Source organism: Populus nigra, chromosome 10, assembly GCF_951802175.1.
Source record: "Populus nigra chromosome 10, ddPopNigr1.1, whole genome shotgun sequence".
NCBI classification, from domain to species: Eukaryota; Viridiplantae; Streptophyta; class Magnoliopsida; order Malpighiales; family Salicaceae; genus Populus; species Populus nigra.
In genome coordinates this window covers 5,137,802-5,154,686 of record NC_084861.1, presented here as the reverse complement: position 1 = coordinate 5,154,686, position 16,885 = coordinate 5,137,802, and the positions used below count along the sequence as shown (strand labels likewise).

The 16,885-nt window shown below is 35.0% G+C and overlaps 2 protein-coding genes across 7 annotated transcripts; both read right to left on the bottom strand.

Annotated features, from left to right (window-relative positions):
- Nucleotides 1-502: 502 nt before the first annotated feature.
- LOC133705660 (actin-related protein 9-like) lies at nt 503-11,468 on the bottom strand. 6 transcript variants are annotated; one of them, XM_062130980.1, is made up of 21 exons: nt 11,267-11,467; nt 11,109-11,187; nt 10,900-11,009; nt 10,766-10,825; nt 10,592-10,657; nt 10,173-10,272; nt 8,824-9,032; nt 8,457-8,577; nt 7,439-7,503; nt 6,301-6,390; nt 5,452-5,502; nt 4,225-4,356; nt 3,279-3,377; nt 3,121-3,191; nt 2,814-3,013; nt 2,689-2,732; nt 2,545-2,594; nt 1,809-1,854; nt 1,034-1,084; nt 757-903; nt 503-675 (listed from the first exon to the last, which is right to left on the bottom strand). In XM_062130980.1, the coding sequence occupies exons 1-20, from the start codon at nt 11,267-11,269 to the stop codon at nt 760-762; spliced, it is 1,791 nt and encodes a 596-aa protein (XP_061986964.1). In that variant the 5' UTR covers nt 11,270-11,467; the 3' UTR covers nt 503-675; nt 757-759. The 6 variants fall into 6 exon arrangements, with proteins under 6 accessions (XP_061986964.1, XP_061986968.1, XP_061986963.1 ...); XM_062130984.1 differs by lacking the exon at nt 1,809-1,854 and having other exon boundaries at nt 11,267-11,468; XM_062130979.1 differs by having other exon boundaries at nt 503-903.
- Nucleotides 11,469-11,942: 474 nt separating this feature from the next.
- On the bottom strand, nt 11,943-14,287 carry LOC133704399 (uncharacterized). Its single transcript, XM_062129207.1, has 5 exons — nt 13,901-14,287; nt 12,939-13,053; nt 12,741-12,830; nt 12,498-12,596; nt 11,943-12,374 (listed from the first exon to the last, which is right to left on the bottom strand). The coding sequence occupies exons 1-5, from the start codon at nt 13,966-13,968 to the stop codon at nt 12,273-12,275; spliced, it is 474 nt and encodes a 157-aa protein (XP_061985191.1). The 5' UTR covers nt 13,969-14,287; the 3' UTR covers nt 11,943-12,272.
- Between the last annotated feature and the right edge of the window lie 2,598 nt (nt 14,288-16,885).

Here is a 16,885-nt window from a genome sequence, read left to right as displayed (position 1 = left end):
TCGTTGCATAGGAAGAAATTATATAGATCCTATACAGTACTTTCTTTTCTTTTTTCTTTTTATTCTGACAAAGAAACATACGTTCTCGATTAAAATCGCCTACTCTTTCTCCCATACCTCCCACCGTAGAACTTGTTTCCTGCTTAATATTGCTAATACACAACACTACCTCACCTCCCATTATTACCTCCATCCTTTAAAAAACCCTTATCAATGAATTCTAGCCCACCGGCCCAATATCACAGGCCAGAAAACAATGTTAGAACCTCAACAGGATCATGGACTGGAAAAGGAGATATTCCTAGCTCACCAAATACACATTCATTTGCCATGAAGCCTCCATAATCCCAGTCTAAAACTGCTATGCAGTTAAGTAAACTAATAGAGAAAATAATATAAAAAAGAAATGCAGTTTCACTCTGCAAATGGTGTTTTAGAAACTAAAATCGGTGAGCTTGACAAATTTCATGCTTCGCACCAAGCACATGCTAAGGACAGGAGATAGAGGTGTCAAACCACCCAAACTCAGTCTCTAACATAGAAATAAAATGTAAATGCTATCCGAATTCACTAGATGACATGCAAAAAGGAAAGAAATTAAAAAACAAAGGAAAAGGAAAAGGCCTTCCCAATTATCATTTCGCTTCCCCCCAAATGAACTCAACAGTCGGAGCTCTGAAAATTTAAATGCTTTCACCATATTAGAATTTGTTTTACAGTAGTCCTAATTATAAATCAGAGCGTACTTCCTGTCACCTTCTAAGAGTTTATGTAACATGTTGCTTGTGCTTGAAGATAGTAAGAGTCCTTGTATTTTCTGCCACTTCGAAAATGGATCCCATTGTGAATCCAATCCTCCCGGTAAATCCATGCATCACGACCAAAATCAAGAACTCCAAGGATCTTGGAATAACAATTTTGTACAAATGACATGAGGAACTAAAATTGGTGCATTCAAACTTGACCAAACAGAAAAACAACCACAAGCAAATAGGAGAAACAAGAAATACAAGTTAGTGAGAAGTTGACTTACTGCTCCGCCTTTCCAAGGCACAAAAGTTGGATTTGTTCTTGACTGTAGAACCTGTTTAACAACCATGAGAGTTGGGCAATATCAAAGATCTGAAACAACAATTTGACAAGTAGAACCAGACATAGCTACTACCATCATGCTAACCAGGGGAGGAATGATGTTATACCCAGAGGAGGCATGGCACCCCCAAAGTTTTCGTTTTAGTCCAAAGATTCTGACACCTTTTAATCTACCTTCAGTTAAGGCTTGCGTATTACAATAAATAAAAAACCTACATTTTGCGGACAATTACACAGCCATAAAAGTGCTGTTGCTTACAGTTTTGATCTAAGTCAACCGTGCCCATTGGTCAACACAACAGACAATTACACCAGGAGTGAATAGAGTGGTTAAAACTTACCAGAATTGTTAGTAGAAGGATTGTTGTAAATCTAAATTGGGTAGAGGGGTCTATATGACCAAAAAAACTTAAGTAGAGGGCATCTAGTGATTTTCACCCTGATAAATAGCAGAAAAAATTCAAGGGGTGCTTGTGAAAATGTAAACTCTGCCAATCCCTCAATAATAGTACAAATTGAATTTCCACAACTATTTTCTATATAATTAGCCACCAGATGAAATAAATGATTTTCTATTATTATATGATGAATTCTGCATCTAGTAAAGGCCAGGATATTTTATTTCCTTGCTGTGTATAATCATATAGATATGCATAAGGAAATCAAAGACAAAGAATAGGCTAAATCATAAGCATGAAGAAAATATATAAGGTAACCTCGACAGTATCAATTGCTTCATTTGAGGGAATTGCATGTAAAACTCTGCAAAAACAAAGAACATGAATTCAGCAGATAACGTTAACAAGAAGTTACCATCTTTTATAGAAACTCAGTCAATGTTGTAATTTAAGCAGAGTTTTATTGACTTGATATCGAATCTTTTTTGAAACAGGGGCAGTCTAAAGCTTCAAGACTTGACTCAGTACATATTTTTATTTTTGTTTGTGGTCTACTGAATTTCCATAACTGAATGGAGAAGACAGACCCATGCAGCTTAAACCAATTAGTTTGAAATTCAAGGCTTAGTTAAGTTGGGTTAACATGGTCAGAAGAACCATAAAAGACAAGGATTGAAACGGTTGGAGTTAGGCAATTCTCTTGAATAATGAAGCAAGAGCTTCATCCATCTTCTGGTTGAGCTAGTATATTCTCTGATCTGAAATGCTGAAAGTTTTCCTCACTTGAGAAGGATGTTGATAGATATAAAAGGGATGATTAAATATCCACCCCCTTAAAAAGAGGAATGAAGTTAAATTAAAGTGTTGTTACTATCTTCTTTTTTTTCTGACAAGTGCCTTAACTTTGCCTGAGTGGCTGTTCTACTGGTTTGCCAATTGCTAAACTTAATCTACTGCAAATACTTAAATGCATCTAAAACATGCTCATTGCAACAAACATGGATAATACCACAAAATTATGTGCTTTACTATTAAAATCAAACATGGAAACAACCTTTCCTCCACAGCAGGAATAACACCAGCTGTCAAAGCCACTCCACCAATCTAGAGGAAAACAGTGGAGAAAACTATGTCAACCATCCAGGCTACAAGAAATAAAGAGTGCAGTCGCATAGTAATTCTCACTGCCAAAACTCACCAATTGTATGCTTGAAAACAACTTTCTCTGGAGGTCTATACGACCTGTCCATACAGTACCAAGTTATGTTAATATCAAATTACAATTCAATTAAGTCAATTAAAATAATCGCAAATGAATCTTACCAGTGGAAAGAATGCTACTAGTGATAGCTTCAGCAAGGCCAACCTTCTCTTCTTTCTTTGGCTTAGAAGAAAAAATTGGATAGCTCTCCCACATTGGATATCCAACACTAATGCCAGGAAATAAACCATCTGACATGTCAGGCCTTCTAGAATATTCCATATGCAATGTGTCTTCTAGCATATTCTCATAGTCATGGAACCTGATGATGCTCAGCATTATGGCCAGACAGTAATTTCAGCAAATTGTTTAAATAATCGCGAGGTAGGAAAGCTAGTGCAAAACAAGAAAACTTGAAATATATCCTACCAAGAACGAGGTGGTGGTGGATATATATCTGGAACCAAAAGCATGGGGTAGAACAGACCCATGGGAGGCACCTGTTTCATGAGTATCATCAAGGTTATAACACTATTCAGCTAAATATCCTGAGGAAGAGGATGAATATCAGAAAATTTTGGCAATACAAGACAAACATTAAGAGCAGCTAGTCGAGTTTTGTGAGATCCAGCAGGCATGCCATCCTCGTAAGAATGAACAACAGCAACAGAATCAAGCTCCCCCTCCTGTACACAGAGAAGTAAATCACAGAGGAAACAAAATGATACAAATGGAAGTCTTACAGTGGCAATGCCTTGTTCAAGGGGTACTGGAGTGGCTGATTCAGTTAAAACTAAACTAAGCTTAGGACCATGTATCAAGATCAGCACTCCCACTCCCAAGACTGTGTTCAGCGGTTAATGCATACTGAATAGAATAGAAAGTACTAGCAAATTACTCAAGGAAACTAAATAACAACTAAAATTGCACACAAGATATTCATAGAAACACATAGTTGAAGATACTCTTAAAAGGAGTATCATAAACTACTTTAGCAGAGAAAGGGACAACCAGAAAAAAAGTATTTCACAGTTGAACTTCTGTCCATCAAAAAATATAACATCATGAGATTGTCAACAGCATATAATGGAAGGAGAACCAAACATGTTCAATAGGACCACGAGCTTTATAAATGACCCAGACAGGAAAGGCATAATACGGAGGTATGTCATCATCATTCATGTCTGAAATCTTAAAGTTCATGGCATCTACATATGATCAACAAAACAAGGCATTAGACCTAAAACTGCAATATCAACTTTGAAGATCCAGAATCCAGATGGTTACAGGTTTCTTGGAACTAGATAACAGATAATTACCAGGATTTTGATTTTCCTATTCTGCAATTGAAGTAGGTGTAAAAAAATTCCTAGATATTCATCAGCATAACAAAGGCCATATAAAACAAGGTTCGTTCATGAATGAAATCAATCAACAACAAGAAGCACACTTGTGTGCTAAAAGAATGGAAGAAATTGGCAGTGTAGCCAATGCATGGCAATAAACTGAAAAATTATAGAAAAAGAAAGTGACCTTGATTCCACAATAGGACTCTTTCAGTCTATTAAGCATCAACAAATCTATAGGCTTTGTCAACATGTCAGTCCGAACTTGGGGCCATGTCTGATGATGCCTCTGGGTCCAGAGAAGGCATCTGGATATATCCTGAAGAAAAGTTGGTTCACAATGAAAATAGCTTTGACTAGAATATGAAGCAGATATATTCTAAATATAGTATTTGCACAAGCTACATAGCAAAAGACTTAAAACACCATCAGTTCAAAGGATAACCATTCAAGCATCCATTTGTTATATGAAACTTCTCCAAAACCATGAAACTATAAATACTGAGAGTCAAGAAGCATAAGACATGAAGCATGGCCAACACAATCTAAGCATGCACCACTGCTTTTTAAATTGGCAGTCAACAATGAAGGTGAGAGAGGATAAGTACCGAATAACCTACTTGTGATCCATTAAGGATATCCTCATCCTTGCCTCTTTGTTTTTTCCTAGAGTTAATGTTTATATCACCATGGCATGATGACATCTTTTTTAGGTAAGACTCTGAAGCAAGTAACCATCCCCTTATTGGCAGGAACAATGGTGAGGAGAATGGAGAGAGAGCTTAAGCAAACCTAAGATCATCAGATTAGTTGATGTAAAAAGTAATGTCAATGATTGAGGATGCAGCAATTGTGCAAAACAGTATGCATCATTAAGTTGGCAACCTCATAATCTAAACCCCCCCCTCCCCTGCTAGATTATGTTTTTGGGATTTTGGTAGAGTTGCCAAAAATAAAAGGTCTGCGAAAAAGCATGTTTGGAATCCCATCCAGACATTGGTAACTTAAAATGTAGATCTAGCTGCATAATTGGAATCCCAAGGGGATGTTTCGTAACCATGGTTTTTAGACATCAATCCCCAAACACATCCTGGTGCAGCTTTCAACCCTGGGATGGGTAACTTAAAATCTGGTCAAGCAGCTTATCCCACAAGTTATTTCATCACAAGATTTTTCAATCAGAAGGTCAATTGTATCTTCTGTAAAACACTTTACAAAAAAGTTCAACCAACAACAACACATGCACATTTTATAATATATGAAGCCAAAAGCTAGACTTGTCAGGACAGCTTAAGGAGCATTAAGTGTGCATCTACATCATACAAACTCATGTAAGAGAAATTCCTTTAGTAACTGAAGCTTATAACAAGCTCAGGGATCAGTAGTGAGTTGAAGGATGAAACCAAATCCACACCTCTCCACCGAAAGGCAAAGTCTTTTCCGTATTAGGTAAAGCCACTCCATCCTGAAAACCAAAGTTGAAAGTGATTAATAATTACAAGTCATGGCCTTGATATCCACATCCTAAGCATTGACCAAACAATACTATTAGGAACAAAAAAGACAAAGAATCTCGGTGTAGGGGAGGAGGGCCACAGCCACGTGATAAACAGTTATTTGCTTCCTTGCCACTAGACACCAAAAAATGAAGGTACATCCAGTGGGATGAGAATGAGAGCAACATAGAGGTGCAATGACATCGCTTGCAGAAGCAACAATGATACTGAAGTGGTCAAGGTGGAATCTGCAGTGTTTAAAAAAGATGGAATAATTGGTGATTCAAAAAACAGTAAAGGACTGAAGGTGGCGAATCAGTAATAGTCAGCCAGGGAGCCAATGTTCATGCACTGAATGAAGGTGAGAAAGGTGACAGAGATGTTATATAGTGTAGCAACACCTCATGATAGTTGGGTAGCATGATGGCTCTGATAGAGTAGTGGCAATAGAGTCCAAAAATTCCTTATAGTGGTAAGAACAGGAACAAAAGAAAATATCAGAATTCTTTGCTTCTAGAGGACTAACATTTTTTGTTACATTTACACAGGATAACTTTCTTCACCCAAACTCCTTTGATCATTGAGAAAGCATACCCTTCATTGTGCCCTCATTGAGCCCCACCCCAATGAGAGTTCAAACATGCAGCCCCCCCTTCTAACATAGGCAGTGGTGTAATTGACCAGTGGACCAATGGACGAATCAGCATATTTTGATACCACAGCCTGAATGCTTATAAAGCTAATTTTAAGAATACAATGGTAGTTACCTCAATGCAAACAACAGATGTCACCTGAGCACCCATATTAACAATGCATGCCGTTGATAACCCATTTCCAAAAACTGCAGCAAGACCTTCCTGCATCAATCATTTTAGAAAAGATCCTCATATAGGAATAATTTCCATAACAGTGTCAATGTGGAGAAGCAGGTCAATAATGAAGACTACCAATAGTAACCAAAAAATATAAAGAAATAGGAAATGCTCTTTATCGAACCCTTCTCAGATGGAATGCAAAATTTTTAATCGTTGCTAACAAAATAATGAGGAATGACTGAAACTGGAAAACAATAATAGATACATAAACCAAGCTAAACAACTGGTAGGTAAAGACATAGGGAAGGTGGAACTGAAGCAGAAAGTTTGATGCTGAAATATGACCTAGACCTCAAATTGATATCATTGATTTTCATTTCAACGATAAACTATTGTAATTTATCCAAATTTTAGTCAACACTCAACTACTAAAGTGTTAAGAGTAATCTTGTAAATTCCCATATTTGAAATCTTGAGTATATTTTCTAAGGAGTATGTTTGGCAATGCCATTGATTGAAGTAAAATTGTAGGTCATTACCAAATATGTTTAAATCAAAACCTGAAGTACACAACATGTTTAATTGAACAAACAGGATGTTTGCCAATGACAGCAAGAATTAAAAAGACCCCCTTCTTGTTTTAAGTCCCTTCTTTACATCCTATCCAAATTATCAATAACTTTATAACAAGAGAATATCAAGTGTTAAAAATATGAATTAAGGAATAATTTATGAATAACATGTCAAAATTTAAAGTTGGCAATTATGATTTTCAGTTGGGCAGGGAAACAAAGGGAAAATTAATTCTTCTGAAACCAAAAAAGAGAGCCAAGATCTTTCTCACTCATCTATGATCTACTCACAGATCTCTGTTGTACCATGGTACTTCATGGCTACAGATCTATCCACACCAATAGAATCACCTTCAAAATCAATTTCTACTGTGTCTACCATATCTGTCTCCCACTCAACATTCACACAACATAAACAATAAATTGATTGATTTACATCAAGCTTTGCCACCACAAACTACAATCTAATGATGAAACAATATAATTAAATATCAGCAGGTAAAAAAAAAGTCTCTTACCTGGTGCACTACTGCTGAGCTAAAGCGCAAGTCACGTAATGCTATAGACAACATTTCCTTTATTTCTGCTCATGAAAAGTAACAACAAAATACTAGAGTTATCCAAACTTCCTCCCTGCTAAATCAAATATGTGAAGATGTGACTTTATAGGAGAACTGGAGAAGTGTACGCATAAGATCCATGAAGTATTTAATGCATGAATAAGCAAGCAAAAAAAAAAAACAAAAAGAAATTAAAACCAGTTTGTCATACAAGGAAGTAAGCCAGTTTGTCATACAAGGAGGTATGGGAAAAACCAGGTATGCAAGGTATAGTTTCCAACGTTTTCTTTTTTGCATTGGCCCAGTTGCACTAATTGGCCCTTCTATGACAATAAGATAGAGAGAGAGAGAGAGAGAGAAGGCACATCCTGCCAAAGCAATTTAATAATTTTCAGGTGCAAGAAAATACAGGAAATTGGCATTTCAGCTACGCAAGATCAATACAAAATGATGGAACATCTGAAATAGACTTTGAGCCGGTGGTATTATCAGCCCCGGCACACTTGAATGCAAAGGGGCTCACTAGGACAAGGCACGTACCGGAAATACACAAGCAAGTGCCTAATAAAAGTAAAGTGCACATATTTAAATGCAAATCAAGTCAAGATACAGGCCAAATAATTTTTCACTTCTATCACCAATCATTACTAATAATGTAATTATTTCCTCTCTTTTTCCACAAACAATGCCCCTTTTAATATATTAACACACCAAAAATCCTTGAAAATCACTCTTTTAATAACTCACCCCTATTTTTTAACCTCTTACCAAATTCCACCTAAAAGTAGCATGGTGCAACTTCACAAAGAACCCCAAGGCAGTGAAAAATGTGTGATTGACTAAATGATACTTTGAAAAGCATTCAAGGTCATAGATTGTGTTTAAAATTTTTGGCACAGAAATGAGAATAATGAGTAGATTTTGCCATCTGAATGTATTAAGATCTATATAAAAGGAACTACCCAAATATCATTACCACGATTATCAAATGTTTCTGGCAAAACAAGAACTGCAGAATACATGTTTCTTTCTGAGTGAGGGATGTGCAGTTTCTCTATCAATATCCAATCCCAAATAGCATGCATGTCCTCAAGCACCTAAGCAATAGAAAATAAGAAAATATTGTAAATAACTAGAACATAGTTTCTTATATGATTTGTATGCTAAAATGTTGGAAAATAATACAAAAATGTTAGGTCTGGTCCAAAACAATAACATCGCCACACAAGGTGCCGGTCTATAATATCACTTTCAGGAAAAGTGGTATTATTTTTCTCCTTCAGCTGAAAAAGGCATGTATAAATGAAATCATGCTTGTAAGATAACTAATGCAAGGACGAAACCTGCTGCAAAGGATAATGTTGTGAAATGTTGAAATGACCTCTGCGAATAGGACGACTTAAGCAGTATGGCTCTGTTGGGGAGATTCTAAGTGCTTCTTCACCAAAAATGTGTCCTCTGAATTTGCGGTTCCCAGAACACATCTCCTCAGCACCAGTGCCTTCATGCTTCTCCACAGATTCACCAGTTATACCTTTACTTTTTGATGTTCCTGCACAAACAATTTGCATATGTTAGGATACATCAAATTCACACTAATCTAAGTTTGTCATGGGAAAGCTAAAAGCCTTAGTGCGTGATAAATTATTTTTTATCAAATGCGACGCAGAAATCAAGGGTAGTCAGAATCTCAAAATACAAGAAAAATAAAAAATAAATAAGAAAGCCAAGTATCAGTCCAGTGAGAAAGTAATTGATGCTTCGAGCTTTATATTAAAAAAACTGTGTTTCCATAAGGATCATACAGCCACCAGTGCAAGACATTATTCAGTGCCAGGCAATCAGCACAGAGAACACAATGAAAATTCATTCTATCAATCAAGAGCAACCTACGCAAGGGAATCACTAAAAAATGTTTCAAGGATCTCTTATCCCAAGGCCCACTATTCATATTTGAGCTCAAATGATATGGAGCTGCCCCTTATTTTTTTCGTACTGTGATTTTAAACACAAGCATAATGCTCATGAATTTCATTTTTTGTTAGCCTTGAATATTCAAAGCATAACAAAGGCATTGCATTCAAAACCCCAGGCAAAATAAATCAATTAAATCTACAAAGTATCTGAAATTTTTGAGTGTAGCCTTTTGACCCTGTATAGGGATAGTAATCCCTTGGAGCAGGGACCAATCTAAAGGGGAACCACGCCCAAACTTCACAAAAATTTCAAAATCCCCCTTATTGTTTGAAACTTTCCAAATAAGTTCTAATGCAATGGCCATCCCAAAATGAAAGTGTCACATTTGGCCCTCACAAACACCAGATTCTGGATTTGTTGCCTATTTTTCACAACATTCAAAGATAAGAGATTCCAGCTTCATGTAATCTGGCTCCACCAGCACTGATCAATCCAAGTCAAAAGTAATTTATAATATACAAACCTTCAAACTTAGCATAGGACAGTTCATATTGCAATAATATTAACAGGGCAACAACAGTAAATTGCAGCAATATTCAATCATGAATTCTGAAGTAATTACAAGTAGTATGCTACCACTTTCCAGGTCAAACAAGATGGCCACCAATAGACATTGAAAGGTTTAAAGATGGATTACATCTTAAGGAGTACAAAATAAAATTCAGCTTGTCTAACTACCATGTATGTTAGAGAGAATCAGACTTCATTCTACTACCTAATGCCAAAGAGGAACCTGCGTCCTGCTCGTATACATTAGCCCACTGAAAAGCCACACTCCTGCCACTCTGTGGATTGTATCCATCAGCACGCCCTATCTGCAGTACGAGTTAATTAGTATAATTCCATGAGCAATTTCTAACCATTAACTGAGATGCATGTCTGGAGCTCCTCATCCCTCTAAACTATATATTTTATAATCACTTTAAAAATCTGATAAATAGCCACAAAAGAAATCCACAAAAGACAGTACCACAGCTGTCAAACCCCTCTAAACCAGTAGACAGAGTAGCAGCAATTCTTCCAAAGTGGAGATTATAAGAAAAATAGCACGACAAAAAAAATATATTTTTCTACAGATCACCATGACATCGTCTAAATTAGGCTAAATGAAATAGTAGCGAAAATTTCACATACCTTGCGCGGGAACGAATTGTTCGCAACCTCTTCATCTAGAAAAGGTATCTTCAATAACGACGCTATCTTCAAAGGGGGGGGGGGGGGAAAGGAAAAATGAAAAACATCAAGTCTTAAAGTTTTCCTCGGCAAATGTGGAGATGAAAAATATGCAAATAGGAAGAGTTAACTCACTGTATCGTAAGCCTTCTCGCGTTCCATGTGCTGTGCTGTTGTGACCTGAGAATTCAGCATCTAAAAGCGAAAAAAATCAACATAAAGAAAAGTAAAGCTGCGAAGAGGCAGAAAAGCGGTAAATAAAAACTGACCTGGTCTTGGAGATTGAATTTGGGACGTAGATTGGTGTAACGAGCAATGCAGTGAGGAATATTTAAGGGAGCATCTTGTGGAGCTAATCCTATTCTGATATTTGCAGAGCCTAAATAAACCAATTACAATTAGCCAAAACAAAAATCGATTATATTTAGTGGGTGATGATTTTTATTTTATTCTTAGGGTTTTCAAGTTAAGTAAGTGCCTGGATTGATGACTACTAAATTGGAGCCTCGGTCGGCGACGAGCTGAGAAGGAATTACCGTCTTCAAGTAATCCTGCCATTAACCAAAAAAACAAAACGAGGTTGAATCAATTTGACTAAATTTAAAGAAACAAAGAGGGAATTGTTGGTGCTTTTACCATTTCTGTGAAGAAGAAGATGAGAAGAGCCGCAAGGGAGACTTGTTAAACTTATTATTATGCTCACTTTACGTCTTCACTGTTTTTTCCATATATATATACATCGTTTTCTTCCCTCTTCAGAGTTCAGTCCAGAAACGCCTTTAAGTGAGAGCGAGCGAGTTTTAACGAAAAACAATTTTGTGCTAAACTAGTCGCATTCAATTACATTGCCTTGAAGAAAGAAATAATATTGAGAGGAAATAAAAAAATAAAATATATAATTTATAAAATATAATAAAAATATTTTCATTTATAATTTAGAAAAAAATAATAATATTTTTTATTCAAAAAATAAATTAAAACTAGACAATAAATAATAAGATATTTTATTATTAGAATACAATTATTTAAAAACTGAGGTTTATTGTTCAACCATTTTTAATAAAAATTTAATTTTTTCATTTAAAAATATTAAATTATTTTAATATATTTTTTAAAAAAATACATCTTAAAAAGTAACAGACTCAGCTCCACCTCCGTATTCTGGACAGTGGAGAAGCGAGAACACAATGGAAAAGTGCTATGTAGCAGTAACCAAGAGATTAATTTTTGAGGCGAGCATATTCAAAATCATACGGCCTCGAAACTGAATAAATTGCATACTTCTGTGGTTTAAGTAAATTAGTCGTATGAATGGTTAACTAAAGCATGAATAATATTAATCCACCATTCCCAAATTCAAGAAAATCATAGTAATATTCTAGCTTGACAGATAATAAATAAATTTCACTAGACAAAATGAACGTGTATCGAGCCAAATCAGTATTTGAAATGGCAATATCACACCTAATCTAGTGAAAAAGGGACTCTAAATGTAAACCCCCCCACAACAACAAACTACAGATTTGGGTATCATACAAATAGCTGGGGAAACATCCATCAATATATGATATGTGCAGCCGCTAGACACCCTGTAAAATTTCAACAAATACTCCAATCTTTAAAGTTTGCTTCTTTGATATGCCTAGCCCACTTTCGCCTTGGGAGTCTTCTTCTTGAGCTGTCTCCTTGGAATCATGTTCTTCAACCCTAAGAAGAAAAGCAATGCACCAAAAAGGGCAACGCTCTGCCAAAACATCACAAGCCCGAAATCAAGAAGGTTTCCCAGCATAAATGCATAATAAAAGAAGAACAAGAGAAATGAAAGGGGGTCCTAAACAACATCAAAAAGTCATAGGTTAGGACAAACCTGCAAGAATTCATTTAAGAGATTGACGTCCGTGGACTCGTTCTGATCATAGTTATAGAAGTCGTACAAAATTGGGGAGGAAAACACCAAGTAGATAAGCTGAAGCAAAATAGAAATAATGAAATATTTACTTTGATGATGGTGTATGAATCAGAAGCAGCTGATGGCCAAAGCCCAGGGATAATTCATCACGTTATAAAGGTAATCAATCAAATAAAGACCCACAGGAAAGGAGAATCTAACCAGGAGATAAGCACCAAAAGGGCTGCCAAATACGAATAAAAAGCCTCCAAGACCCTTTAGAGCAATCATCCCTGCTACCAAATGTCTAGGCTGCATAAAATAACATTAAATCAGACAGCGAACAGCATACAAGGTGAAATAACACCCAAAAAAATCTGCGTAAGTACCAGAGCAGCAGGTAAGGGTAAAAGTTCTTACATCAATGTCCAGGATCCCAACCCCCAATAGGGACGAAAGATGTTTCTTGAAAATAGCGAGCTTGGGAATCAACTCTGTCACAGCAGGGCCACCATTTTCGCCAAACTCATTGAACCTGAGCATTATAAGCAACGTCAAGGCAAAGGCATCCAGCATCTACCCAATAGCAGTGCGAAGGCATTGCAAATTTTTAATTACATAGTTTGTCCAGCATGATTAAGTTTACAAATTGCATACAGAACATCAATGTCCACAGAAGCCAGCATCACCAAACCTTTTAGGTCAAAAGTGCCGTGAATCCCCCAGCTAAATTATGAAGCTGGGCAGAAAATAATAGTTCAAACCAGTGGAAGCTCCCAAAAAAATAGGCAAACTTTTCGAAACAAAAAATAAAATAATACGACACTATTACTGTATTACAAGACAAATCATTGTTACACATCACATTATAGTAACTCAATTTGGTATTCATAGCAAAAATCAATTTCTGCAGTAATTACTACATGGTATTACAGGATAAATAATCGTTACACATCGCACTGCTCAATTTAGCACACCATGAAGAACAATTTCTGAAATAAAATCAGTATTCAAGATTGCACAAGAGCTTCTTTGTGCATTTGTTCTTAAATCATAACAGCTAAAACTGTGAATAAATAATTGATCAAATAAAACATGTTTTTTGGCTAGTTGGACAATCAAATTAAATAAACAAAACATGTAGAACCCAATTCGACAAATGCAACAGTAAACAAAAACACAAAATATACTACTACTATGGATTGATACATCTGACAAAAACATAAAATCATAAGCAAAAACAGCAATATAAAGCTTGCATCGGGTCTCGAAGAAAGGGCCCGTAATAAAAAGCACGTGAATCCGTCTTAACAAGCGGAAATGAAACAAGAACTCCATAAAATTAAAGAGATCTGAAAGAGAGAAAGGGAATCATGGCGTACATTTGCCAGGCTGAGAGGATGAAGAGGGAAGCGAAGAGAACTCTGCCGAGAAAAGAGAAAAACCCCATGTCTCTTGTTTTTTTACTTCTCAAATCTGTGTGGTTGGGTCTCTCTCTGAGTGTTTCTGGAATGAATTTCTAGTCTTCAGCCGATTAGCAGTATACACTATAGGCTACAGCATATACGGCCAAAGATAGGGTTGGTCGTTGGGTCGTTTAGCAGGTGAAGTTTAAAGAGTTGGGACAGCAAAGATTAGCCAGGATCGAGAATAATATAAAGAAGAGGGGCACGCAGATTAGTAATTTACTGGGTTTACGGGGCCGAGCGTTGCTGCGATTTGGCTCACGGATCATCATAGTTATTTAAACTGAACAAGAAGTTGAGGAATCAGAATCTAGTTTGAGTTAAATATTTAGTTTAACCGGATTAATTATCTTAACTAAATTCATGTTAAACTCACCGTATTAATATTTAAAAAACAATAAAAATAAAAAAGACGACACTGTTTTTAAAAGAATGATTCATTGGGCTTGATCCAATAATCCAATAATCCACCAATCCAAATTCTTTTTTGGGTCAATCCATGAGTTAGATTTGACAAATATATAGTTAATTTTGATGAAATAAAATTAGATTAAAAAAATAATTATGTTTTAGTAAAAACAGATGAGACACTGAATTAATAAATAACTTAATCATTAAATCTGTAATATCAACATTTTTTTTTTAATTCTCAAATGTATCAAAGAGAAGAAAAAAAGTGTTGATTAAACACTAGAAACTGATTATATGGATTTTCTCAAAGGACATGAAAAAATAATATTTTTAAAACTATGCATTATAAATTGATAAAAAAATAAGTAAGAATTGTTAGGATTATTATTATGAGGTCTCAGTCTATTTATAATTATATTATTTTCTATACCCTTAACACTTTTCAATATAGGAAACTATTGTATATATTATTAAACATATTTTGAGTGTGCGTGTAAATTAACATAATTTGAAGGATGTGCCTCATTGCAAATATTTCAAAAACAGTAACCTATATTTTCATAAAATATAAAAATTATAAATTAATTTTATAATCACAAAAAAAATTATATCATCAAGTAAAAAGAATAACAAAAAAAACTAAAAATATTTTTTAAAAAACAAAACAAAAGAAACCGGGCCTGGGAAGTTACGCGCTCGGACCAAGGCTGCGAGGCTCGAATATGACGCGCCGGGGCCGAGCTTCCTAAGCCCGTGCACTTATTTATTTATTTATTTATTTCATAAAACGACAGATCATCCATCTGTTGTCGTCGGGGTAAGATTTTTGAAAGAGAAGAAAATAACCTGCCGCCTCCTTTTCGACGACTCCTTGCCCATGACTCTTTAAGATACTGTTTTTCCACCATTGTTTTTTTTAAAAAAAAAAAATCATGGTTTTTGTTTTTGTTTTTGTTTTCTGTCATGTCTTCTTTCTCTTCGATTTTCACCTCTCTCTCCAGAATAAAACCAATGGCCAAAATGCAGTCTAAATGAAATATAGGGACCGGAATGGAAAATAACAAGAAATGAATGGCCAGGGTCTTAGGACCGTAAGTGAACGGCCAGCATTGCTTGAAACAATTAGGGGTATCTACTGCTCACATATGTACTTTCAGAGTTCAGACAGACATGTGCTACCTTGCATTCACTGTAGTTGTCAGTAGTCACAATAATTATAATTATAATCTAATTTAATTATGCTAAATGGGTTCTGGACTTCCAGTCAGTTGCCGATTATGCCACCGAGATCACACCTCTATATATTTTTTTCGTGGTCATTGGGTTGTTCATTAATGGATTACTCCCCGGGTAATAGAGAATTAGAGGTGGATCCGTCTCCCTTTATTAAAAAACAGGTGGGTTATTGTTTTAGATTATGCTTGGGTCTGTGTTTGCACTTAAATTTCATGAAATTTGATTTTTTTATTTAAAATTTTTTATTTATTTTTTTAATGTGTTGATTTTAAAATTTTTAAAAATATATTATTTGATACAACAGAAAAATATCTTAAAAAACAATCATTACTACATTTTCTAACATCTTTTAATATACTAAATTAACATGGAGAGTGTATTTTTAAAATTATTAAAAACAAGATTTAATCTTAGTTTACTTCTAGCAAAGTTAAAATATGAATAAAATAACAATCTAGTAAATCGTCTAATAGTAAGAGTTTAGGATCAAGAGATTTGTTCCTCATGTAGTCTCGAGTTTGAACCATGTGGTTGCTGATATAATGGCCACTGAAAGTTTACATGGTTATTAATTTCATGGTCCATGGGATTAATCGAGGTACGCGCAAGCTGGCCCGAACACCCATATTAATAAAAAATATAAATAAAATTGACTGCTGTTGAAAGCCACTTATGTTTTTTTTTTCTATGTTTGTAAATTATTTTTAAAAAACTTCATCAATGTAAAATATTTTACAGTTAAAAGTTAAAAATAAGTTTAAAATAATAGAAAACACATATGGTTATCAGGAGATAAAAATATTTAACTATTAATAAATCATGAACTCCAATATCGATTAATTATTTTCATTTTCTTTTTAAACACATTTTTCATACACACCGACAGTACCAAATAAGAAAAAAAAATTGTATATAAAATATTTCACAGTATAGGTTATTTACGTGAATAAAACCAAACCAGGTGTTCTCAAACCAATTTTTATGCATCAAAAATTTAAATAACTATCTACTTCAGAATCGATACACTGATAACAGCTTAGATGATTACCTGCAGATCATGTTCGTTTACCAACCAAGCTAATTAGCTCCAAGGATTAAAAGTCTTGACAGTTAGCCTTGAGTCGGCTTTAGCGTCTGATACTCATTGTTTTTTTGGCCAAATCTTAAGCAAGTTAGATGTAGGTTGTTTGTTTGTTGGAAAATATTTTTTTAAAAAAATAAATTTTAAAAAAATATTTTTTTCAATATTTGGTA